General features: G+C 36.0%; 1 protein-coding gene across 1 annotated transcript; it reads left to right on the top strand.

The window, feature by feature from the left end:
* The first annotated feature begins 773 nt into the window (after positions 1-773).
* On the top strand, positions 774-26,442 carry LOC126808514 (structural maintenance of chromosomes protein 4). Its single transcript, XM_056102480.1, has 18 exons — positions 774-911; positions 1,886-2,034; positions 4,768-4,910; positions 7,705-7,899; positions 10,203-10,382; positions 11,856-12,020; positions 12,419-12,546; positions 13,038-13,178; positions 14,059-14,209; positions 15,784-15,927; positions 16,564-16,641; positions 17,877-17,998; positions 19,712-19,820; positions 21,347-21,478; positions 23,908-24,110; positions 24,485-24,669; positions 25,424-25,533; positions 26,407-26,442. Exons 2-18 carry the CDS (start codon positions 1,890-1,892, stop codon positions 26,440-26,442), a joined length of 2,367 nt encoding a protein of 788 aa, XP_055958455.1. The 5' UTR covers positions 774-911; positions 1,886-1,889.
* The last annotated feature ends 275 nt before the right edge of the window (positions 26,443-26,717 follow it).

The following is a 26,717-nucleotide window of genomic DNA, read 5'->3' as shown; positions in this document are numbered from 1 at the left end:
AATATAGTCGCAGAGACCATATTACTACATTCTGGCAAGGTTTTCGCTCCATACCAGTTGAAGATTATGACGGGGGACTTGAGTCTAAAGTCAGTGATATGTTGTTAGTGTTCTTGTATCTCCAATGCTACAAATGTTGAATGTAATGTGTAAATTTCACGAAGTCAATTAAATGTAAAAAACAGTAATACTGACAAATACAAAGTTTTTTTTTAGCTGTATTACATTGCGTAAAATGACATCATGACTTTTGACAAATGACATTTTTTCTACGTATAATTCATTTTGTGATATAACCAATTAAATAAAAATTAATTTATTTTAAAATAATTTTACTTTCACATTGCACATTGGACATCTACCTTTTGACATTTCAACATTTCACAATTTCAAAATTGCAACATTTCAACAATTTCAATTTTTTACATTTGACTTGTTGCAATTTACACTTTGGAGATACAAGAACACTAACAACATAGCACTGACTTTTGACACAAATTCCCCGTCATAGGAGATATACCTCGGACGTACAAACAAGCACACAAAATGACAACTCGACGATAGAGGTAAACAATTCGCGTTTAACAAATAGTGGTCTACATCCATAAAAAAAAAATCTTAAAGAGAGTTATTTCCCCTGAAACATTATTTCTAAAATCATTTAACAAATATCTGATAGTTAGTTGTATGAAGTTACGTAGAACAAATCACGATCACGTTTAACTTGTTTTAAAAGCTTAATATTTTGTATTTGGAGAAAATTGAAGCAAAAATTATGTTATTTGACTTCTTTCTGGAATGGCGTAGACTCGATTATCCGTACCCAATAATTACAGACTTGGAGACTTCCGGATGGATGGTGAAATTGAGCGCCATTTTCGACATTGCTGTCAATAATACACAGCAGAACGGTAAATATTCCTAATTTACAATAGCTAAAATATTTTTTTAATAACCAAAATCTATTGAATACTTGATTGTTGATATATCTCTGTAATGTCTGTTCCAATTTAAAGAACTATAGACGTTGACAATCTTAATTGAATTGTCAGGCTCGTTCAAAAAATGTAAACAAACTCGGTCGGTCACGGCAAAAGTACACACAATAAAACCATGGAAAAACAGAAGCACAATTCAGTCTATATTAAAGATGTATGTAAGATTTGGATAAAGAGCTGCCCGTTCTTGCTATAAATTATAGTTATAAAATAAATAATGCAAAATGTTTCAAATTTCAAATTGACAAATTGCTTCACTCTGTCTGACTGAACATTAGCGATTCAATTTTAAGAATTTTAGACAAACCACGATCGTCATTACTAAATATATCGTTGGTACAATAACAAACAAAGTCTCAATTATCCATCACAAAATGTATTCAAATCCTCAAATGTCAAAATATCGCAGGCTAACGATGGCATTGAGCGATTAATTATGGTCTGGATAATTTAAATAATAGTTTAATTAATGTCCAATTAATAATTTAGATCACATTTCAGGCCTAAAGAAAGACCTGTAATAGGCAGATTTAGCTCTTGCACAATGCATGTTTATCTCATCTCAGAGATTCCGCCACCCCCACCCCCGCCCGGCCGTGGTTTCTATTCCCCACATACAGACTTGTAATATGTATCTGATAACAAGTAAGGTTGTCTGTCCAAGCACATGAGTTTTCTCTTGATCTTTTGTTTTCTTCTCACAGCTAAAGACCCCTACGCAAGGTATTTATTATATTCAAATAAAACTGAACCATATGTTATTCCCCAAATACTCTTATTTTTAATGAGTGGACATTAAACCCAGTTTCTGCCTCACATAATTTGCATTTCAAGATAAACGATATTGTTGTATACTCTAGTACTGCTTTGAATTTGAAATATTTCAGAAAGATGCCCAGATATAAAAAGAAAACCACCACAGCTGTAGCACCGCCCGCCCAGGAAGATGAACAGGTTGCTATGGAAACAGAGCAGGAACCAGCCAGTGAAGAAGTTCCACAAACCCCAACAGTTTCAAGACATTTCAATCCAGAGGGTAATATCAATACACGGTTGTTCAGTGCTTCACGTTTGACGCGAGCGATCGCTCTCCTCCGAGGATAAAATTGTTCTCGTCATATTTTACATTTGTCAAAAAACGAACCCCCAAACTGCAAATAAAGCCCATGTAACCAATCCTCGAATAATTGTCCAATGGGAATTGTGTTTCTGGCCCACAGGAAAATATCGCTAAATTTGATTCTGGGTGCTGGAAATTAGTGGAAACATATGATGCGTCAAGTAAATATTTTTGTTAACGTGAAAATATTCCTTATTTTTATTGTATATAATGGCAAACTCAGTAGCACACTAATAAAAGGTAATACATGTTGGTCGTTGAGGTTACCGATCCAGCCATTATACTAATAAAGCATGCAATATGCAAATAAGATTGTTTGATTCGTGCATGCATGCTGTCAGCCAATAGTAACAGTAAATTTTCCTGCGGTTAGACCCCTCTAACCAATGAAAAAAATAGTTGTGTAGCGAACATTCAGCCATTGTTTTGAAATTTCCTCTTGGTTGAATATGACCAACAAAACAATGATTATGTCAATTCAGAGAATAATTATTGAACCTTAAAATAAATACGTACAACAAAAAAAAAAAAAAAAGATACAGTCAGAACAGTTTTCCAAATGTTCAATTGATCACGTACACAGTTGCATCGACGATTCGAGTTTCACACGCGATTTTCTATAAATTTCAAAAAAAGAAAATTTAGATAAATAGAAATAAATATAGAGTTTAATCAGACAGGCCTCGAAATGTCGCTTTAGTAACTGACCTGTCATTTATAATTTTCCACGTCACACATTATCCATGTACACAAACGCGATTAAATGGTTTTGATTCTTATTTTGATCCATGTGAATATCGTATTTAATTTCTTCGACAGCCGCACTAGCTGTAAGTCTTAATGTGAATTCCGCTTAGTAAAACATGCGTCTCAAATCATGTTTTAAGTTTAATTCAGAGGCCTATGGCCCTGCCGTTGAGAAATGTGTAGAATTCGGATTCTAAAATATCGGTATAAAATGGAATATCAAACACGTCGTTGCACCTGTACATGACACTATTATTAATCATGTGCAGAGGACAGTTTATCGCGCCCCCTGGAATTCATTTCTCACATTCCGACTTATTTACGCTAAAAATTATATACATGTACGTATAAAATACTCTTTGGACCAAATTGTTTAATTTTCTCAAATTGTCCTGTAAATTATATTAATTATACATAAACTTTATTTGCGAACATTGTTCTGAATTTTTTCATTGTTTATATTTTCATTGGAGACAAAACGGGAAACATCGAATTGTTACGGTGCAGACTTTTTGTCAAAGTTATCAGGGCGTCAAAATTATCAGGGCGTCAAAGTTAAACTTAAGATTTTTTCTGTGACTTTTCTTTATGGTTTTCATCAAGTCAGTATAGGACCCTAGGTGTGAAAGATAAATACTGAAATTTCATTTTTCTTTTTATTTATTCTAATAAATATCAAAACATTTTCTAAGTATTAATGGTCAATAAATGGCTTCATCTATGGTCAAAGTATAGTATGAAATACATGGATTAGAGTTGAGAAGTGCTATTTTTGCAGGAGCGATTTTCAGCTGTTGTAATTTTAGAAAAGCTTTTATGGCACCTCTTTTTTTTTTAAACGTGAAGCACTGGTTGTTGGTCAATCAAATTAGGGATTCTGTTGGGTTTGATCTCGAATTGAAACGTTTTTTTTTTCGTAAGGAAGCCACAAGGAATCAGTGTATAAGATGTTGGCTGGCTAACCGGGAAGACACATGTTCGATACCTGCACTGACAGAGAAAGTAAATTGTCAGTCTTGTCAGGGATAATGTATAGTCATTCGAATGGGACGAAAGCTGAGGTCCCGTGTACACCTCGTGGGTTTTCTCCGGGTCCTCCGGTTTCCTCCAACTGCTAAAGACCCCTATGCACAAGGGAATTATTGAAATAAAATTAAACCATATTTTAGTCCCGAAATGACCTAGTTTGTGTCGAGTGGACGTTAAACCCCATCTCTCTCTCCCCGTGTACACATTGGTTTGCACATAAAAGATTCCTTGACAGTTGGAATTTGATATATGAGTAGGTCATAGTGCCACTGTTCGGGTAAAATTTCCATCATAGCACACCCTATGGCATGCTGTATGCCCGTCTAGATTAGCCCAGGTGGAGCAGAACAGTAGGATGTTTCATTATTTTACACTCCCATCGCCCCGACCGTCTGATGGTCTGTCTGATTGTGGACGCTCTAGATGTTAAAGACATGAACTGATTGAAATTGAATTAATACACAATGTTAAGAAACATTTTCAATGATATACGCTAATTACTTTGTGAAAATTGATCACTTTAAAAATTCTTGTGGGCGCTCTAGAGAAAAGGTTAATCATTGGATCTACTTTGAATATTTATATGCAGCAGATGTTTCTTTGCCTGGCAACCTATATTTTCACAATCACATTACCTGTATCAGTACACAGAGCTGTGTTTTGTGGTAATTATAAAACCAAGGATACACATGGGATATACATGGATAAGATGCTGGCATGCACGTAAAAGATCCCTTGAAAGTTGGAATTCGATACAAGAGTTGGCCGTAGCTCCACTGTATGGCGTAAGCCCATCATCTTCATTAGCCCAGTCGCAGCAGAACAGTAGGACGTTAAACCTCATTTCATTTGGGTTTGATCTTTTTATTTCAGAATACGGAGATGTTGAAATTCCTGCGGCCCCAGAATCGGTAGCAACATATGACGTTAATGGACCCAGGTTGATGATTTCACAGATCAAAAATCATAATTTTAAATCGTATGCTGGAACCCAAACACTTGGACCTTTTCATAAAGTGAGTTAAATTTAAATCATTTTCACCTTTTCACAGATTTTATTTATAATAAGGTAATATTGATATTAATGATAAAGACTTTATTTATAATCATGTTTATGTATATTGTCGTCGCCCCTGTCCGTCCGTCCACAATTGTATGTGAACACCCTACAGGTCATAATTTCTATGCGATTTCAATGAAACTTGAAATATAGGTTTATCACCCTAAGATCTTGGTTCCTTTCGATATTGGCATGTATCGGACTGTAACTTCATGGATTATGGCCCCTGATTGTACGAAAAATCACATTTTTAGCTTGTGAACACTATAGAGGTCACAATTTTTATCCAAATTGATTTAAACTCGAGATGTATGTTTATAACCCAAAGATCTCAGTTCCTTTCAATATTTGCGCATATCGGAACGTAACTTCCTGAATTATGGCTTGATTGTACGCAAAATCACGTTTTTAGCTTGTAGAAGTCACAATTTTTATCTGATTTAAAAAACATGTGAATATATCACCATAACACAAATATCTTGGTTCCTTTTGATAATCGCGGATACCTGAACTTATATTCCTGGATTATGGCCCCTGATTGTTTGAAAAATCACATTTTTAGCTTGCAGAATCTCTAGAGGTCACAATTTTTTTTCCGATTTTAAAAACTGTTTAAATACATCACCATTTCACCATAAATGAAGGTTGAATTCATATTTCTGGAAAATCGAAATGAAACTGCCCGACAATATGTTCTTTCTTTGTACGCAAATTGTGTAATACGAAGGTTTTCGACCTTCTAGAGGTCACAATTTTTGTCATATTTTGATGAAACTTAAAAAACATATCTTTATATCCCAAAGATCTCTGTCCCTTTTGATATTTGCACATTTCAGGCCATAATACTGTGCCGATGTACGTAAAAAAATCAATTAATGTAAAATGATTACATGTAGTTGCTAAATGTAGGAATAACTTGAGTATTATTCTAAGTTTTGTTCTGGATTCATTTGAATCTTTTTTTATTCCAATATCTCCGATAAATATCACCATAACACAAATATCTTGGTTCCTTTTGATAATCGCGGATATCTGAACTTATATTCCTGGATTATGGCCCCTGATTGTTTGAAAAATCACATTTTTAGCTTGCAGAATCTCTAGAGGTCACAATTTTTTTTCTGATTTTAAAAACTGTTTAAATACATCACCATTTCACCATAAATGAAGGTTGAATTCATATTTCTGGAAAATCGAAATGAAACTGCCCGACAATATGTTCTTTCTTTGTACGCAAATTGTGTAGAAGTGTGTAATACGAAGGTTTTCGACCCTCTAGAGGTCACAATTTTTATCATATTTTGATGAAACTTAAAAAACATATCTTTATATCCCAAAGATCTCTGTCCCTTTTGATATTTGCACATTTCAGGCCATAATACTGTGCCGATGTACGTAAAAAAATCAATTAATGTAAAATGATTACATGTAGTTGCTAAATGTAGGAATAACTTGAGTATTATTCTAAGTTTTGTTCTGGATTCATTTGAACCTTTTTTTATTCCAATATCTCCAATAAATACAAAGACAATACATGGTTTCTCTTTGCAAGTGACTGGCGATCACACAGTGTTACTACTAATAGAATAAAATAAAATAGAAGGCGTCTATTGATTGGACAATAAAAAAATAATTAAGGGCTTTCAAAGTAGAATTTTTATGATTGGTTAATTTAGATGAAAACCAAAGTAGAATTCTTCCACGAAATTACGAGAGATATAGATATTTTCCCTGGAAGTCAAAAACGTGTTTTGTATGGGCTGTATCTTGACATGATTTAGTAATAAAAGCGGAGTTGATCATTAATAATACAATTAGTTTTATCGTGAAAGCAGACGATTTCTCTACAAATCAATCAAGAACAAAGAAAGGAGATAATTATAATTTTACTATATATCACGTGCGATTGTCATTGTTCACAAAGTGCGTGACCTATTTTAGTTTCAACTAGTAATCAGGGCTGAAACTAGGGACAAATTTTAGGGAGAAGTGACTTCTCCCTACAGACAGAATAGGGAGAAGTGAGGGAGACAACGAAAATATTAAAATAATGTATTTAATCTTAAAGTTTAGTTTTTACAATAATATATATTTAAAATGTGCCAGTTTGTAAGCAGAGGGAGAAATAGTTGTTGTGTTGACGTTGTGTATTCATTCATTCGTCTGCTAATGCTAGACTACGGCAAGTTCAGTCATGTGAAAGTGACCGTAACTTGCCGTCAGAAGGTAAATATACCAATAATCGATATTTAAATTTCCATATCGATTATCGTATCGCTAAATAACTTCTACCGATTATCGATTATATCGATATTTTTTACACAGCCTTAATGGGCATAGGCCATACTGTCAGTGTTTAAAATTTACGGCGGCGATAAATAACGGGACAGCCAAATCATTTTATTTTGAAGATGGCTGGTTGGCCCTGTGAGCTGACTGTTTTTGTCATGGATATTTTGTTCATGGTTCTATCAAATTCTCCTTTGAAAATATTTATATTGCCCCTATTTATATCCGAAATATATTTCATCCACAAGGAGTAGGGTCGCCTGTGCAACGTCATGGGTTTTCTCCGGGTCCTCCCCTCCCCCCCACACTGCTAAAGACCCCTACACGCAAGCAAATTATTGAAATAAAATTATGTTAGTCCCGAAATGACCTGATTTGTGTCGAGTGGACATTAAACCCCATTTCTCTCTCTCTTTCAAAGAGTTAGAAAATATTATTTATATATAATTTATGTTTTTCAGAGTTTTACATCAATAGTGGGACCTAATGGTAGTGGGAAATCAAATGTTATTGACTCCATGTTGTTTGTGTTTGGTTACCGTGCCAACAAGATACGATCAAAGAAACTGAGTGTTTTATTACACAACAGTGAAGAACATCGTGACATCAACAGTTGTACCGTTAGTGTTTATTTCCAGAGAATTATTGACACAGGGGTAAGATACCTATTTCTAAATTCTATCTTTAATTCAGGAACTGCAGTGCCTCAGTGATTAAAGCGCTTGTTTGATAAGGAGGCGGTCAGGAGAGTATCTATGGCCAATTTGGTTGCGGAAAACAGATGGGCTCACAAATTATTTTACGCCCATATTCTACGCTGGCAAACGTCAAGGATATAGATGTTTACTCTTTATTTATTACCAAAATTTGTTTTTATAAAAAAACCCCACAGCAACATGGTTCAAATCTGCTTCAAATCTAATTTGAATATGCTATGCCTTAAATCCCTCTTGATGCTTGACCTAAGATGACCCATGGGCCAGGGTCATGCGGCCTCAGGACTCCCACTCAAGCAAATAGGACTTATTCTAGATACCCCCAGAGTTATTCGGTTTTCTGGGGGGTTGGATGGCTGAATGGTTAGCGTGCGCGTGCTTTATCATAAAGTCTGTCATTGAGTCGACTGGCATGGTTTCGAATCCCCGGTTGTACGTGACAAGGAGTAGGGTCGCCTGTCCAACCTCGTGGGTTTTCTCCGGTTTCCTCCCACTGCTAAAGACCCCTACGCGCAAGCGAATTATTGAAATAAAATTAAACCATATGTTAGTCCCAAATTGTAGCACAAATTAGAAATTTCCTCGATTCTGATTGGTCGAAAAGTGTTGTCGAATGGACAATAAACCCCCTCTAAATTATCAAGGTGAATTACTGCGTATAAATATAACAGTACTTTTTTTCATTTTTGTGCCAATGATCTTCCTCAACTCAAATCTTTATTGGCAAATATCTTCAAGGAATTCTGCACACATGACTATCACACCAGTTTCAAACATCATCCTTTATGAAATCACATTTCTGAAATACATAAAACAGTAGAAAATCAATCATAAATTAATTAAAACCGTTTTCAGGTATCCAAATATATTCGTAACTAGGCAGTGACAGTGTCAGTAGCCTATGTTTTCTTTTTTGGTAGGCTAGCTTCACTCACCAAGTTTTATTAATCAGGTGGATTTTTAAAAAAAAAAATCATGCTTTCAAAATCTGACTAGCATGATCTACCTGATAATAAGTCATTAGTCACAAGGAATCGCTTGAAAATACAATGAGGGAGTCGAATACAGCAGCTGAAATATAGGCCTAATCATTATCATTTATGCCAAAATTGTCATTTGTTGACAACACGTCAGAACAGCTACATAGCAACCACTGGTATCTTAGACTAGACATCATTGTCATGGTTTATACGGTATTTTAGAGGGTGTAAGTATGAACTGCAATTGTTTAAAGAAGAACTAACTACAACATTGTGATAACAGTCTGCAAAATAAAATAATAAATGCTGGAAACTTACATGAAACTCCCGAAGCGAAGTCATTTTTGTTGCCAAGAGTTACTCCTCTTTTAGTCTCGGATAGCAGGGCGGAATTATTTCAATCACGCTGACACTCGCCTCGAAATACCGCAAAAAAAAATACCAATTTCTCGTTCTTTTAAAGATCTTCAAACGTTAAAAATATTTTGTTGTTTTCGATATCCGAATAACATTTTCTTTCATAATTCATTTACCAGCAACTCGAGACTCAAAAATTTTAGATTTGCAGGTAAGCAAGAGACCGTCTGTTGAAAATATTTTGAAAAATGAACGCAAGCGCGTGACCAAATAACGACTTTTCAAAATGGGTGTAAAAATGTTTTCTAAATAGTTCCGAAGAAAATCTCCAAATATTTGTGCTACAATATCGATAAACACATTCCTGTTACGTATTTATCGGGTGTTTATTGTCCATTTAACCATGCTTGAATTATCCATTAGAACAACTCGACGCTATCGCGTCTCGTGTTCTAATGATTCAAGCATGGTTAAATGGACAATAAACCCCCTCTAAATACGTAACAGGAAGTGTTTATCTCCTAAATGACCTAGTTTGTGTCGAGTGGACGTTAAACCCCATTTCTCTCTCTCTATTCGGTTTTCTGCCGTCGTTTCGTTAAGAGTGTTCTTCAGGGTTTTCCGTCATGGTGTCCCCTCGTCAGTGATGCAGGACGGAGGGCCTGGTAGGGAACAGGGACCAGTAGATACAGGTATGGTAAAGCTATCACCTGATTTACCTATGTAGATACAGGTATGGTAAAGCTATCACCTGATTTACCTATGTAGATACAGGTATGGTAAAGCTATCACCTGATTGACTTGAAATTCTAACACAATAATTAGTGTCACATATTAGACTTTTAAAAACTTTGGAAATTTCTTCTGTCCCTTCTTTGATTGCTTAGCAACTGATTTGTTTTTTAGCCTGGAGATGAAGATTTTACAGTTGTACCTGACTCTGAGTTGGTCGTCTCCCGTACAGCGTATAAAGATAACACCTCTAACTACAGTGTCGATGGACGAAAAGTTACCTATAAGGAAGTGGCTGCGTTATTACGTAAATGTGGAATTGATCTCGACCACAACAGATTCTTAATCCTACAGGTAAATACAGGTAGATTCTTATATTTTACAGGTGCATTATGACAGTTCTCGCTACAATTGTCCAAAAATAGATAATGAAACGTGAATATATTGAAACTTACAACCATCCGATGATCTAGAGAGCTTGGCATGTGAATAAATGTTTTATTAATGATTTATGTAACATTTGAGGCCAAATGAGACATTTTAGCCCTTACATAATGCATCTGGTCTAACATGTGCTTTCAATCATAAGGTCCATCATTGAGTCAAGTGAGCTGGGTTGGGTGGCTGAATGGTTAACGTGTGCGTGTTGAATCTAGGTAAGGGTTAGGGTTAGAGTCAAGTGGCATGATTTCGATTTCCTGCCTGTACGTGACAAGGGGTACGGTCACCTATCTAGCCAAGTTGGTTTTCTCCAAAACATCCGGTTTCTTCCCACAGGTAATGACTCCTACGCGCAAGCGAATTATTTAAATAAAATTGAACCATATGTTTGTCTCGAAATGACCTAGTTTGTGTTGAGTGGACATTATACCCCATTTCTCTCTTGATGGAGTTTGATGATAAACATTGTCAGCTTATGGTAAGCAGAGATAAGCAATCTGATTGGTTGATGCTTTGTTGCACAATAGCTTTGGTTTTAATTAAGTGAGAGTGATGAAATTCCTGAGTATTAAGATTCATTTTATCATTACTTGACTAAGTTCGATGATGAGAATTTTCTGCTTAGACTAAGGAGTGATAAGCAGTTTAATTGGTCAAGACTGTGGAACATAACAGCTCTGCTTTTAGTGAAGGTAGAATATTTAAACTTGATGTAGATGGTCATTAGGTGAATGTCTTGACTGAATTCAATGATTAACATTTCGAGCTAAAGCTAAGCAGAGCTAAGAAATTTCATTGGTCGATGCTTTAGGACAAGATAACTTTGATTCTATCTGATAGAGAGTGATAAAACTTAGTGTATAGTTGATTATCAGTTTGATTGCTTGATACTTTTGAAAAAAATAAAATGTGCGATTAATTAATATGTGTTATCTATTTATTTTGGGATTTTGGCGGGGGACATCAGCCTCACTGTTGGCTTGTTATAAATCAACCAATGGATAACCAGGCTAGGTTATTTTAGTGTTTGCATATTGGAAAACGCTGTGGGATGGCTACCTGTAACATAAATTGGAACTCATTCTGACATTTAGTTTAAAAATGTTACTTTGCAATTTTTAATGTTCGGTTTTGTGACCAAAACGTGATATAAACAACAAGTTCCTTTCATTAATTTGTGAAAAGCAGACCATGCATCTGTTTTGAGTAACAGAAGATGGGTTCAATTGTAACAGGATTTGTCTTTGTTAATTATCAGAAGATTAATGTCCTTCGTAATATCACCCAAGTTTTCAATGACATGTTAAACACACGAGAATCAAGTTACTTATGGAAGGTTATTGTTGATTATACAGTATACATGTATATCTGTTTTATATTTTTGAGGGGGAGGTTGAACAAATAGCGATGATGAAACCTAAAGCATTAACGGAACATGAAGATGGCATGCTAGAATTCCTGGAAGATATTATCGGCAGTAACAGATTTAAAGAACCAATCGATATCTTGTCAAAAAGAGTTGAAACATTAAACGAGTATCGGGCTGAAAAGGTAAGATATTGATTTTATCTACAGTAACAATCAATCTTAACTAGATGGGATGAAAAACTTTGGCGGCCCGGCCGGACAAAACTTTCTCTTCTAGCTCACTATATGGCGATTCCTCCCACTGCTAAAAGACCTCTACGTGGAAGCGGATTGTTGAAATAAAATTGAACCATATGTTAATCCTGAAATGACCTAGTTTGTGTCTAGCGGATGTTAAACCCATCTCTCTCTCTCTCTCTCTCTCTTTCTCTCTCTCTCTCTTTCTCTCTCTCTCTCTCTCTCTCTCTCTCTCTCTGTACATGTAGTTTATTACTGCAGCATCTCCCTTATTATAGGAAATAAGATATTTGGATCTTAAGAATTCTATTTTCTGTTTTATGATATTTCATGTATTTTTTTAGTTAAATCGTGTGAAAGTTGTAGAGAAGGAGAAAGACGACCTTGAAGGCCCCAAAAATGAGGCGTTAGAATTTTTGAAGCAAGAGAATGAATTAATTGGAGTCAAGCATCAGCTATATCATGTTTATATGTAAGTGGAGAAATTATATATCATGTCAACATGAATATTCATGATGAATACTAATGACCTTGTATATATGAATATTCATGATGACTACTAATGACCTCTGTATACATGAATATTCATGAAGAATACTAAGCTCCTTTGGAGCTCGCTCATTTAGTTTTGTTGCTGCCAATATGTGGAACTCGCTACCTGAAAATCTTCCATCCAGTCCATCATTATACTCCTTTAAATCCAGATTGAAAACATACTTATTTGAATAATATTTGCAGGAGTGATTGTGTTATTTGTAGCGCTATGAGCACGACTATATGTGGAATTAGCACGATATTAGCACTTATTATTATTATTATTAATGATCTCTGTATACATGAATATTCATGATGAATAATAACAAGTTACATGAATAATGATGAATAGTAATATGTTACCTGTGTGGGTAGCAATCTACACATATAATAAGAGAATATAGAACGGTTAATTAAATTGTTTTACAGCCATGAATGTACAGAGAATGAAGAAAAGGCCAAGGCTGAATTTGATAAAATAAACGAAAGTTTGAAAGAAGTTGACAACAAAATGGCTGAAATAACAGAAACAAAGAAAGTAAAAGCAGAAGAACACAAGAAGACTTTTAAGTAAGAATTCTTCATCAAAACTATTCATTGTGAATTACTTGGGTTAAAATTCTTTATCTGTACCATTCATTGTGAATTACTTGGGTTAAAATTCTTTATCTTTACCATTCATTGTGAATTACTTGGGTTAAAATTCTTTATCTGTACCATTGATTGTGAATTACTTGGGTTAAAATTCTTTATCTGTACCATTCATTGTGAATTACTTGGGTTAAATTCTTGATCTGTTTGTACCATTCAATCATTGTGAATTAATTGGGTTAAAATTCCATTCCTTGAATAACAGGCTATGTTTTGGTTGGATGTTAAAGACCCTTTCTAACTTGTCTTGGCCTGAGAAGATCTTAGAGGTTTTATTCAGCCAAGTGTTCACTTGTCCAGCTGTGTAACGCTAAATTCACAAAATGTGCACATTTTAAAAATAGTCTGGACAATATTAAATTGAAGAAGAGGTGATAGGAAGATTAACACAACTGTCTTAAACAAAATTCTTGCATCGTAAACATAAAAATCCCATATTTTAGTCGCAAAATGATCGAAGTAATGACAAGACTTTAAATCCACTCTGGTGTGTAGTTGTTCGGATGAAGTGATGTCCTGTGTACAGGTTGGACTGCACGTAAAATTACCCTTGACACTTGGAATTTAAAATAAAGAGTTACCTGATCTAAAGGCCCATTAGCTGGTCTCTAGGCCCATTAGCCAAAGGGGGAGGGTTGTACGTGACAAGGAGTAGGGTCGCCTGTCCAACCCTGTGCGTTTTCTACGGGTCCTCCGTATTATTGAAATTATGGAAAAAAGTTGAACCATATGTTAGTCCCGAAATGACCTAGTTTGTGTTGAGTGGATGTTAAACCCCATTTGTTTTGATTTATTTCAGAGAATTCCAAGAGTTACAGAAGGAGATAGAAATAAATAAAGATAAATATAATGAGTTTGAGCAGAAAGACGTCAAATGTCGGGAGGATTTAAAACATACCAAGGCTCAAATCAAAAAACAGGAAGCTACTCTTGTAGCAGAAACCAAAAAGGTGGGTGGATCTGATTAATTTACAACGGTGCCAGTTGATTAAGATGCATGTGGCCATATATGGACGCACTTAAGTAAATCGGGAAATTAAATAATATAAATATATTATTACAAAATAATTTTATTCAAATACCCAATGTAGAGTAAATAGAAAATAACTGAATACTCAATTATAAACATACAATAGAAAATTGCATTTTAAATCACTTAATTCGACTGGTTTCATTCTTCAGTTTGTACGTGACAAGAAGTAGGTTTATCTGTCCCACCTAGTGTGTATCTGAGTCAAGTGTAGCAGGTTTATATGTCCCACCGTGTGTGTATCTGAGTCAAGTGTAGTAGGTTTATCTGTCCCACCTAGTGTGTATCTGAGTCAAGTGTAGCAGGTTTATCTGTCCCACCTTGTGTGTATCTGAGTCAAGTGTAGTAGGTTTATCTGTCCCACCTTGTGTTTATATGAGTCAAGTGTAGTAGGGTTATCTGTCCCACCTAGTGTGTTTATCTGAGTCAAGTGTAGTAGGTTTATCTGTCCCACCTTGTGTGATTGTCTGTTTAATCTAGTTTCCTCCCAATTGAGTGATAAAGACGTCACAAACAAACTATTCAAATAAAATTGAAGAATGTGTTAGTCCCGAAGCGAATTGGTGTATGTTAAACACCATGTGTCCAAAACATATTGATATTGATTTGGGTAAAGTGATCAGCTTTTGGATTGGGCGTGTAAAATTTGTATCGAAGACATAAAGTTGACCTGTTGATTTTGATACATCCACAATTGCTTGTGGACGCTCTAGAGGCTTAAGTTAATATCCGATTGACTTTAAATTTATACACAGTCTTTATGGTCATAAGACGAAGAAGTGTATTGATTTTCAGCGATTTCCGATAATTACTTTCAGAGTTATGGCCCTTGATAACTTTGTGACACTCTAAAGGCTAAAGTTATCATCCGATTGACTTAAGATTGATACACAGAGTTTAAGATCTTGAGACGAACAAGTATATTGATTTTCAATGAATTTTTATGACTTGAACAGCTAAATCCATGATATTAAAAGTTTTGTATACAAAACGTTTACATGGGGCAGAACTTCATAAAAAACAAACAAATTCTAATGGTTTTCTGATAATTGCTTCATGAGTTGTGGCTCTTAATCAGATTTTAGTGTATTATAAATGTTTCATTACTGAAAAAAGTAAAAATATGCGACAACTCTTGTTGACTGCCCGGACAATTTAGCTGCTGTGGGCGTATGTTTCGTTGCCTGGCAACCTATCTTTGCAAACTTTACCTAATGATTTGTGTAAATCGTATGTATATTGTTCGATAGATAGCGAGGGTGGATGGCGTAATTGTTAGCATGTGTATGCTGTATCATAAGGTCTCGCGTTGTTTCGATGCCCCGGTTGTACGTGACAAGGAGTAGGTTGACTGTCCAACCTTGTGACGAATGGTTGAAATAAAATTGAACCATGTGTTAGTCCTGAAATGACCTAGTATGTGTTGAGTGAACGTTAAACCCCATTTCTCTCTCTCTCTCTCTTTGTGTAAATCAAGTGTACATTGTTCGACAGATAGAGGAATTAAAAGCCGTCCCTGCTAAAAGTGAGAAACTGGTGGAAGAATTGACTGTAAAACTGGAGAAATTAGAATCAGAGAAAATACAAGCAGAAGAATCTGTGAAGAAAGTTATGGATAGTCTGAAAACTGAAACAATGGTAAGATACATTTATTCCTCATTACGTTAGAGCTGCCTTGGCTAGATGACTATGGCAAAGTGGATGTTATCTTCAGCCAAAGCATTTTAGTATTATAATATTATATCATTTCCTTCATTACACAGGAGCTGTTGTGGCTCAGTGATTAAAGTGTTGGTCACAGGTTTGGTCCTGGTTTGTCTCCACAAGTCAATAATGAAGGATGGAGAGCCTGGCAAGAAAAGTGTCTAGTTGTTGGGATGGTACAAAAATCTGAGAGTGCATGGACTGTTGACAGTTTAAATTAGGAATGAGGGAAGGCTGTAGTCTCACTGTATAGCCTATCTTCATTAGCACTGTCATTTCATTTCACTTTTACTGAACATAGACGTTGTATTATTGCCCAGCTGTTGACTAAAGAGTTCCTTTACATTTTCTGACCTGATTCCCCCCTTGTCAGTGGTGCAGGATTGAAGGCCTGGTCCTATCAGTGGCGCAGGACGGAAGGCCTGGTCCTGTCAGTTGTGCAGGACCGAAGGCCTGGTCCTGTCAGTTGTGCAGGACAGAAGGCCTGGTCCTGTCAGTGGTGCAGGACGAAGGCCTGGTCCTGGGTAGATGTTGTTTACTTTAAAGCTGTCTTTAAATGTTTTAATACAGGAACTTCAAGTTGAAAAAGATAAAAAAGAAGAGAAAGTTTTAGAATTGTGTCAATCGGTGAACGAAGCAAAATCTAAGGTAATAAAGCATTAATATATCACGTATATCTAGGGTAATATATCATGTATATCTAAGGTTATATATTAATATATCATGTATATCTAAGGTTATATATTAATATCACATGTATATCTCAGGTAATAAAGCATTAATATACCATGTATATCTAAGGTTATATATTAATATATCACGTATATCTAAGGTTATATATCACGTATATCTAAGGTAATATACCATGTATATCTAAGGTAATATACCATGTATATCTAAGGTTATATATCAATATCACATTAATGAACTTGGATATTTTTACCTGTTAAAGGGCATATTGCTCTATTATTTGGAACCTTTGAATAGGCGAAAAGTACTTGGTTACATTGTACACGGTACCAGTTCTACAGTGTTGGTTGTATTGTTTAAAAGCTTCTAGTACCACATTTTTAACAATTTAAAAAAGATTTCACACGATTCAAGTGATTATTTATCAGAAATTCAACTTGATGTGACTTTATGTAAAATCAACTTGATGTGACTTTATGTAAAATGGTAGATCATTTACTTTTTCTTGTAAACACTGAAACGTGAATATTGTTGATTGTCTTTCACGTCTGTATAAGTCACATAGTGATCCACCACGTGATCCACCACGTGATCCACCATTATCTAAGATACTTACGATTAGAATTGTAAGATTTCCTTCCCGCCACGTCTCATAAAGAATCGCAAGTACCTCAAAACTTTTATCATAAAAATTATTGCCCAAATGAAATTTTGATTGCCTCTTACATTTTTTTTTTGTTGTTTTTTTTTGCGACTTTGGTGACTGACAGCGTAAACTCTGTTATTACCCAACGTCATCAGTGGTACTAGATCTTTCAATATGACATCTCCTGACTTAAAAATGGCCACATTTGTAGTAAATTTGACAAAACTGTATATCACGTTTAATTGTTAGTCATCTCTATGCACAAGCATATTTTTGAAATCAAACTGAATCATATGTTAGTCCCAAAATTACCTAGTTTGTGGACAGTTAAAGCCCGTGGGTTATCTCCAGGTCCTCCAGGTTCCTTCCACGGCTAAAAGGCCCCTACTCGCAAGTGAATTATTGAAATAAAATTGAACCATATGTTAGTCCCGAAATGACCTGGTTTGTGTCGAGTGGATGTTAAACCCCATTTCTATCTCTTTCCTTTAAAAGTGATATATGTATTTATTTGATTTTCATATATATATGTTTGTAACTGTTACAGTATCAAATTGCCCAATCAGAACTTGATGTGTATCTTAGCAACCAGACAAGAGAAGAAAATAAGCTAAAAGAAACATCAGAAAAACTGGAAACATTGGAAGAAACTTTAAAAACTAGAAAAACGTATGTATGTAACTTGAATTATATAATGGGTTACAGGTCATAGGTTACAGGTTGTAGGTCGTAAGATACATGGTTGTAGGTGGGTAATGGTAGTCAGTTGTTTACGGAATTTGTATAAGATGAAAAATCTATGTCCCAGTTCTTCACGTTAAGGATGCGTTTTCGCTCCTGCTCCTCTCGACTTTCATTCTCGGTATTGATTATAAACTCTTGCAAATTATATAATTTGCTCTCCTAAATATTGAGATTAATAAACTATATTTTAAGTACAGTAGAACTTGCTCGGGCGTGCACTCCTAATCAGCGAACACTTGCTTCAACGAGCACCAAAAAATCCCCCCGAGCGATTTTTAAGTAATTTAACCTCTACTAAACACGCACCTGTTCAACGCGTGCAGCGGGCATCACAATTGATTCCCCCCCGTAAAAATTCTACTCTTTCAACGGTCACTCCTCTAACGCGGCCAGCGGTCACTTTTTTACTAATAAATTTAACAAAATATCGCCCATTCAACAGCCATTGTTGAATGATACCATCTTGTCGTTCTTTCTTTGTAACACTCCCGCTAATCCCGTGAGTAGTAGTTAATTAACTGGACCCCCACTGATCAGGTAAAAAGAAATGTAAAAATAACAATCAACCCGGGATTATCTGTTTATTAATCTTTTCTTTTATTAAACGACTATCCTGATCATTGTTTTCACGCGTAACGACACATTATTTGATACTGATTGAATAAAATAACAGTACCGAGTTTTGTCACGATCATCTAGTATCTCTTTTCCATTGCCACTTTGTTGTTCAACAGCACTGATGTTAAACAGACGTTTTAGCGCCCCCTATAATATTACATACAGAGTTACATCCCCTATAAAATGTGTGCTTTTTTGATAAAATAAAATTAATTCATCGATTTTCTTCACAAAAATGGATAAATATTATCGAATGCATCACAATGATAGACAGTAGTATCGAAGGTTGCTACAAAATGACAAGTTTACAGAAGTTATGTCCGAGATTTGAGTAAAGAATTTTCATTCGGCGCAAGATTCAGCGACGGTCAAATTTATCGATGCACGTATTGATGTTCGCTCCCAATGCACCCAGGCGTAATTAATTTATGTCAGCACAAAAAGCATCCAGATTATATTAAGTGGTCGCGTAATCGCTAAAATAGTTGGGGTGGGAAATACTCAAATTCGCGGCATTTTGAAACGCTTTTAGACGCTATGATTCAGTATGATGAAAGTAAAAGAAATATTGGGAGGCCAGAGATCCAGTATTACTAAACAAACATGTATACACGACTACTTTGAATTCACAACTAGATGTATTGTTACTGTTATACTACATGAATAAAAAAAATATATGCAATCTATATCTTTATTTTTTGTGGTAGGGGTTGTGGCAATGTTAGATACCTCTAGTCAAAGAGCACCTCCATTAAGCAAGCATTTCCCTTGGGTGCTTGCTTAATACAAGTTCTACTGTATCCTTTAACTTGTGTTAAATATATTGTGGGTGTCTGACTTGATGCCTGTTTCTAACGAGGGTGATATCGCAGACATGTTTCCTAGGAAACATGCGCAAGGAGCTGATGGTTAACGAGAGACATGTCTAGCGTACGTTGGAGTAATTAAGAGATTTCACTGCTTCCAGTATTAAATATGTTTAAATAGACAGCTTGTATAAACAGTAATCTATTTTAACAGGAATATAATTGAAATGGAGACGAGAATACCAGAATTACAGAAGATAGTTTCTAAATGTAAACAAGATTTTAAACAGGTTGAAGAAAAAGAAGCAAAATCAACTCAGACTGTAAGTTATTACTGATTCGTTTGTCAAATGAATCCAACCTCGTGAGTTTTCGCTGGGTCCTCCCACTGCTAAAGACCCCTACACGCAAGAGACTTAGTGAACCATGTGTTAGTTCCAAAATGTCGCATGGATGTTAAATCCAATTTCTCTCTCTCTTGTGAAATAAAATGGGGTTTAACATCCTACTATTTTGTTTTGACTGGGGTAATGAAGACGGGGATGCGTCACATGCAGAAGACTGAGGGAATTTTACCCGGACAGCGTCGCGATGAGCTACTCTTATTTTGCTCGGACAGAGGCGCTATGGCCTACTCTTATTTGGATTCCATCTGTTAAGGGATCTTTTACGTGCATACCAATGCGTGCACAGTAGCTTGGTTTTATGTCCAAACTGAACAACTATATTTATATGTTGTCCCTGACCCTGGTCAGACCCTCTATCCTACACAACTGTCAAGGGTGAAACCACGACTATGTTATCCCTGACCCTGGCCAGACCCTCCATCCTACACGACTGTCAAGGGTGAAACCACAACTATGTTATCCCTGACCCTGGCCACCAATCTGATAAATCCTGATAAACTTTTTCGGCCAATCGATCATGGGAGACTTATTTACAAAAACTTAAACTAAAATATTTTTAATAATCCTGGCCAAGCTAAAGTTTGTTCTTGGATTTTATCTCTCAAGCAATGAAATGCCTGCATCCTGATAATATTTTAGTTTTAAGTTTTAAATTTCCTAAAAATAAAATAAAACCAAGTACGAACAATCCAACCATTAGACAATATTCGAAGTCCTAAAAAATGGTATATGCAAAATAGTGTAATCAGCAAATGGACTGTTCACCGTGTACAAAATACACGACAAACAGTGATAACAGGTAAGTTTACCCTGCCTGAGGCCACACCCGCCTTAGCTGCATTCAAACCATTAGACGAAATCTCGGTAAAATAGCGTAATTGGCCAATGGACTTATCCATATGGATGTGTGGTTATCACTTGACAAGTTGTTTTCAAGCAGGCCAAAAACCAACAACTATTAGGTGGATGTTGAGTACTTGAAGTAAATGGAGACTCACAGCATACTGCATGGCATATTCCCATCTTAATAAACCTGATTCATTTACAGTAGTAGGATGTTAAACACACAATTTCAATAAAAATATGTAATCGTATCCCAAATAGTGAAGCATGGGTCACTGAAATAGTTACCGAAGGTAATTCGTTCTAGACTTTATATTTCTGATACCCAAGTATAAATTCTACAGAGATCCTAGACTTATTATTGTTGTTATATTTACACATATTGTAAAGATGGTGTTTTATATTATAGATGTTATATTTACACACATTGTAAAGATGATGTTTTATATTATAGATGTTATATTTACACACATTGTAAAGACGATGTTTTATATTATAGATGTTATATTTACACATGGTGTAAAGACGATGTTTTATATTATAGATGTTATATTTACATACATTGTAAAGACGATGTTTTATATTTGCTGATATTTTAGGTCCGTGAATTAAGAGCGAAACTAGAAGCCACTCGTAGTTCCATGCAGGCAGACTTGAACAAAGGAAAGGTTATCCAGGCTCTTATGGAACAGAAAAGATTGGGAAAAATATCTGGTATCCATGGAAGACTGGTAAGTTCTAGTCTACTGGTGCCTCATTGACATAAAGGCGTACCATGTGTTAGTTTCAAAATGATTCAGATGGCGTGGAGCTGCCGTGGCTGCATGAGTAGGATGCTGACTCACTGACCTGGAGGTCCCTATTGTCGATCCCAGTTTTGACCAAGAAAGTGCATGGCTCCCCCTTGTCAGTCACTAAAAGAATGGTGTCGTTTAGAACGGGGGTTTTGTCGCTAGAAAGTATACATGTAGTTTACTTTCAAAACATCGTTCGATAATTGATAAAAATCATTTAAGAATTACAAAAATCATTTAGTTAGTACTATGACTTAGTTTAATGGTAACAGGTTTAGTGTTAATTATCAAACGATGTTTGGAAAGTAAACTATATGCATACTTTCTAGCACCAAAAACCCTGTTTTAAATGTTATAAAGATGAAAGTTTACAGCACGGCATGTTTTACTTATAAACCTTTTCATGTTAAGCTCCTGATCAAATATTACCCCAAGATTGTTTGCTGTTTTTGAAAGTGCTATTTCAGTGTAACCAATGGATAAAGTTTCAGTTAATAATCGATTAAGTTGAATTTTTGGTCCAATCGGAAGTGCTACAGTTTTATCATCATTCAGTTTTAGAAAATTGAGCCTCATCCATTGTCTGTCAGTAATACAATGTTGAATTTTATCTATCTGGTTATATTCATTTTCCGATTTTAGTGATATATAGAGTTGAGTATTGTCTACATACATGTGATAGTCAATGCCATGTTTTCGAATAATTTCACCAACTGGAGAAGTATATGCCGTAAAAAGCACGGATCCCAATACGGATCCTTGAGGTACACCAAAGGCAAGAGACGATGGTAAAGATTGGTTACCGCCAATGACTACTGACTGGGTTCGGTTTGTCAGATAAGAGCTGAACCAATCCAAAACTTTTCGCTGGACACCAAACCAAGTGGAAAGGCGCTGGATAAGAATGGATTTATCAATTGTGTCAAAGGCAGTGCTGTTGATGCCTTGTTTTCAATATTTTTGATGATGTCGTTATAAACACGAACAAGTGCCGTTTCTGTACTGTGCCCTGATCAATTTGAAACTTTTCGTTGAGATTGTTTGAATTAAAATGCGATTTGAGTTGATATGCAGCGACTTTTTCAAAAAGTTTAGTTTTCCTCCATGTCTTCTCTGCCTTGCGTCTAGTAAGTATTGATTCACAATTATCATCGGAAAACCATTTTCTGTTGGGTCTTAGTTTCCTTGGAAACTTTCGGTGCATGATTATCAAGTATATTTGAGAGAGTGATATTATACAGTTGAATTTGATCGTCAAGGGAATTAGTTAATTGAAGACTTTCTAATAATTTACTATTTTCTATAGATGTTTTAAATGTCTTGATATCTAAATGTTTGGTCTTTCTGTAAGTTATTTTGGTCTTTTGAGGTTTCGGTTTCTTCAAGCACAGTTGACTAATGATGGTGAAATGATCAGATATTAAATCATTTTTAAAATTTACTCAAAGTATGGTCGTATTATCCCAGCTGGTACAGAACAGTAGTACGCTAAAGCTCATTTGGTAGTCAAGTGGTTTTGAAAGTCAACCGTCTAAATGACTGACCGAAGTTTGAATACCAGCTATAAACTTGAATGATTTAATACCAGCTCAGGGTTCCACTGGAAAGGGTTCTAAAGGGACAGAAATCAAGGTGCCTCTTAAAGAACCCTTCACAGTTAGAATTTGCTCACCCCCATTTCAGTATCCTCCCACTGTCTGAGGTTTGAGAACCAGCTATTTAATACGAGCTCAGGTTTCCACTGGATAAGGTTCAAGGTGCCTCTAAAAGAACCCTTCTCAGTTGAAATTTGCTCACCCCCAATTGTTTTTCTCTGGTTTCCTCCAACTGCTGTCAACTGACGTGGTTTCGAATCCCTGATTGTACGTGACAAGGAGTAGGCCTAGGGTCGCCTGTCCAACCTCGTGTAGGTTCGCATGTCCAACCTCGTGGGTTTTCTCCGGGTCCTGTTGTTTTCTCTCACTGCTAAAGACCCCTATGCGCAAGCGAATTATTGAAATAAAATTGAACCATATATTAGTCCCGAAATGACCTGGGCCCTTATTCACGAAAACTTAAACTAAGTTACAACCGAAATTTTAAGAAATACTGCAACTTCATTGGATATATGCAAATTGATTTTACTGGTCAGCCAATCAAATTGCAGTATTTCTTAAAATTTCGATTGTATCTTAGTTTAAGTTTTTGTGAATAAGGGCCCAGGTTTGTGTCGTGAACGTTAAACCATCTCTCTCTCTCTCTCTCTCTCTCTCTCTCTCTCTCTCTCCCCGTTTCATCAGATAACCGAAACTTTGTTATATGTGTTGCTGTTCTCCATTTTTATGATGATTTGATAAAGAATGATAAAGAATGTTTTATGTTTTTAGGGTGATCTGGGAGGAATTGATAAAGAATATGATGTAGCGATATCAACAGCTTGTGGTTCGCTAGATAATATCGTAGTGGATACGATTTCAACAGCACAGAAATGTGTTGATTTTCTAAAGAAGGCAGATGTTGGTGTGGCTACGTTTATTGGGTTAGACAAGATGCAGAGATTAAACGATCAAGCGAATAGAAAAATAAAAACGTAAGATGCCAACAATTTCTCAATAACTTAAATTTATTATCCCACACCCTTTATAAAATCAAACCATATGTTAGTCCCAATTGGTTATTGATGTATAATGATTAATTTTTGAACAGTGATCAGGAAATTAAATGCTTGTAAATTGGAGACTCATGATCAAAATTAATCAGTCATCTTTAAACTGGACACAAGTACAATTAACATGGTTTTTAAGAATTTTAAACAAAGATTTCATATTAACCAAATATGAAAGAAATTAGTGCTAGATACACAAGATCAAATGATACCCAGATTACAGTGTATGCCGGTCTTCATTATCCAAGTCGGTGCTGAACAGTAGGATGTTCAATCCTATTTTATTTGTATAATTTCAGACCTGAAAATGTACCCCGATTATTTGACCTTGTAAAGGTGAAGGACCCAGCGTTTCTACCAGCGTTTTATTATGCTTTACGTGATACACTGGTAGCGCAAGATTTAAACCAAGGAACGAGAATAGCGTACGGTAAAACCAGATACAGGGTGGTAACTCTTGCTGGTCAAGTTATAGATGTAGCAGGTTCGTTTCTCTATATATTCTATTCGGGGGGGGAAAGATCATGGTGGCTAAGTGGGTAAGAATCTGGCTCGCTAGCATGTAGGTCGGGTGTTCGATCCCTGCATTGGCGGAGAAAGTTCATCCAAATTTTCCGGCGTGGTTTTCCCTTGTCAGTGATGCAGGACAGAGGGCCTGACAAGGACAGTTGTCTAGTCGTGCGGATAGGACGAAAAACTGAGGGCCTGTGTACACATTGGCATGCACGTAAAAGATCCCTTGGCAGTTGGAATTCGATATAAGTGTAGGCCGTAGTGCCGCTGCCCGGGCAAAATTTCCCTCATTGCACACTGTATGGCATAGGCCCATCTTCATTAGCCCAGTTTAGGAGCAGAACAGTAGGACGTTAAACCCCATTTCATTTCATTTCATTTGTATTCGGGGGGTGGTGGTCTACCGTTTTAACACATGCGCTTTAGATTATATGATCTGTTATTGAGTCAAGCAGTCTGGTTTTGATCTCAAGCATGTATGTGACGAGGAATAGGGTCGTCGATCCAACCTCTGGTTTCATCCCACTGCTAAAGATCCCTACATACAATCGAATTATTAAAATAAAATTGAACCATATGTTAGTCCCAAAATGACCTAGTTTTTTCTATGAAAAAAATCTAATGCGTTGGTTTACAGTAGGATCGTGTCGAATATTGAAATAAATTTGTACCATGTGTAGTGAAGGTTATCCTTGGCATTAAACATATTCTGTTTCTATTTTTAGGTACTTTATCTGGAGGAGGGTCAAAGGTGAGTAAAGGTCGTATGGGGTCAGCGGCAGTGACAGATGTAGACCCTAAACAATTGACAGCCATTGAGAAATCTCTTGAAAAGGTAAGATTTTTTTTATAGTTTTGTTCCATTTATTGAGCATCATTTTCGCATCTATGTCCGGCATGGTTTCCCCTTGTCAGTGGTGAAAGCACAGAGGGACTGAGAAGGACAACTGTCTAGTCAGTCAGATGGGATGAAAAACCGAGAACCTGTGTATACATTGGCATGCACGTAAAAGATCCCTTGGCAGTTGGAATTTGATACAAGAGTAGGCCATAGCACACTGTATGGCGTATGTCCATTTCAAATTGGGGGTTGGATGGCTGAATGTTGAACAGATGCATGTTGAATCGTAAGGTCTGTTTTGATTCCCTGCTTGTACATGACAAGGAGTTGGGTCGCCTGTCCAACCTTGTGGGTTTTCTCCGGGTCCTCCCACTGCTAAAGACCCCTACGCGCAAGTGAATTATTGAAATAAAATTGAACCATATGTTAGTCCCAAAATGACCTAGTGTCTGTCAAGTGGACATTAAACACTATCTCTCTCTCTCTCCATTTAAAATAGGTGTCTGGCAAAGTATTTTGAGACTTGGAACCTCTTGAGTATTAATCCAGGAATTGGGACCGAGACAAAGCTGACAATTTTGTAAGCCTAATTTTGTGAGCAGTTGAGGATAGCGTCAGCAAGGTCCTAGTACTATTCCTTCGAATTGGATAAGTAAACAAGGTCCAACTGTTCACACATAAAAGGACCCTCACTGTAGAAATCCTGCTGTCCCCGCTAACACGCCTGTTAGATCAAATTCTCCTTCTTAATACTTCGTTCAGATCAACTTCTCCTCTCTAACATGTCGGTCAGATCAAATCAAGCAAAGAAAGATTTTGATGTTAGACTGTCGTTTAATCTGTTGTGTTTATTATTGTATCGCCTAGGCAACCGTTGAACCTGAAGAGTATCATGTATTTTAATCTGTTGTGTTTATTATTGTATCGTTTAGGCAACCATTGAACCTGAAGAGTATCATGTATTTTAATCTGTTTTGTTTATTATTGTATCGCCTAGGCAACCGTTGAAACAGAAGAATATCGTGATAATCGAGATCGTCTAGATGATATGATTCGAACTCAAGAGAAAGATCTGAAGACTCTCGAAACAAACTATGAGTTATACAAACACGAGATAACGGTCAGTTGATTTCATCTCTACTTTCAGTTGATTTCATCTCTTCTTTCAGTTGATTTCA

The sequence above is a fragment of the Patella vulgata genome, chromosome 1 (genome assembly GCF_932274485.2).
Source record: "Patella vulgata chromosome 1, xgPatVulg1.2, whole genome shotgun sequence".
Classification (NCBI taxonomy): Eukaryota; Metazoa; Mollusca; class Gastropoda; family Patellidae; genus Patella; species Patella vulgata.
Note: the sequence above shows the minus strand (reverse complement) of the source record. Positions and strands in the feature narration are given on the sequence as shown.

What these genes read in the sequence shown, in the direction of transcription:
- LOC126808514 (XM_056102480.1), top strand. Translation starts at nt 1,890, where the DNA reads ATGCCCAGATATAAAAAGAAAACCACCACAGCTGTAGCACCGCCCGCC. An exon ending in GTCTGAAAACTGAAACAATG is followed by an intron (nt 15,928 to 16,563) that starts GTAAGATACATT and finishes GTTTTAATACAG; the next exon opens with GAACTTCAAGTTGAAAAAGA. An exon ending in ACTTTAAAAACTAGAAAAAC is followed by an intron (nt 17,999 to 19,711) that starts GTATGTATGTAA and finishes CTATTTTAACAG; the next exon opens with GAATATAATTGAAATGGAGA.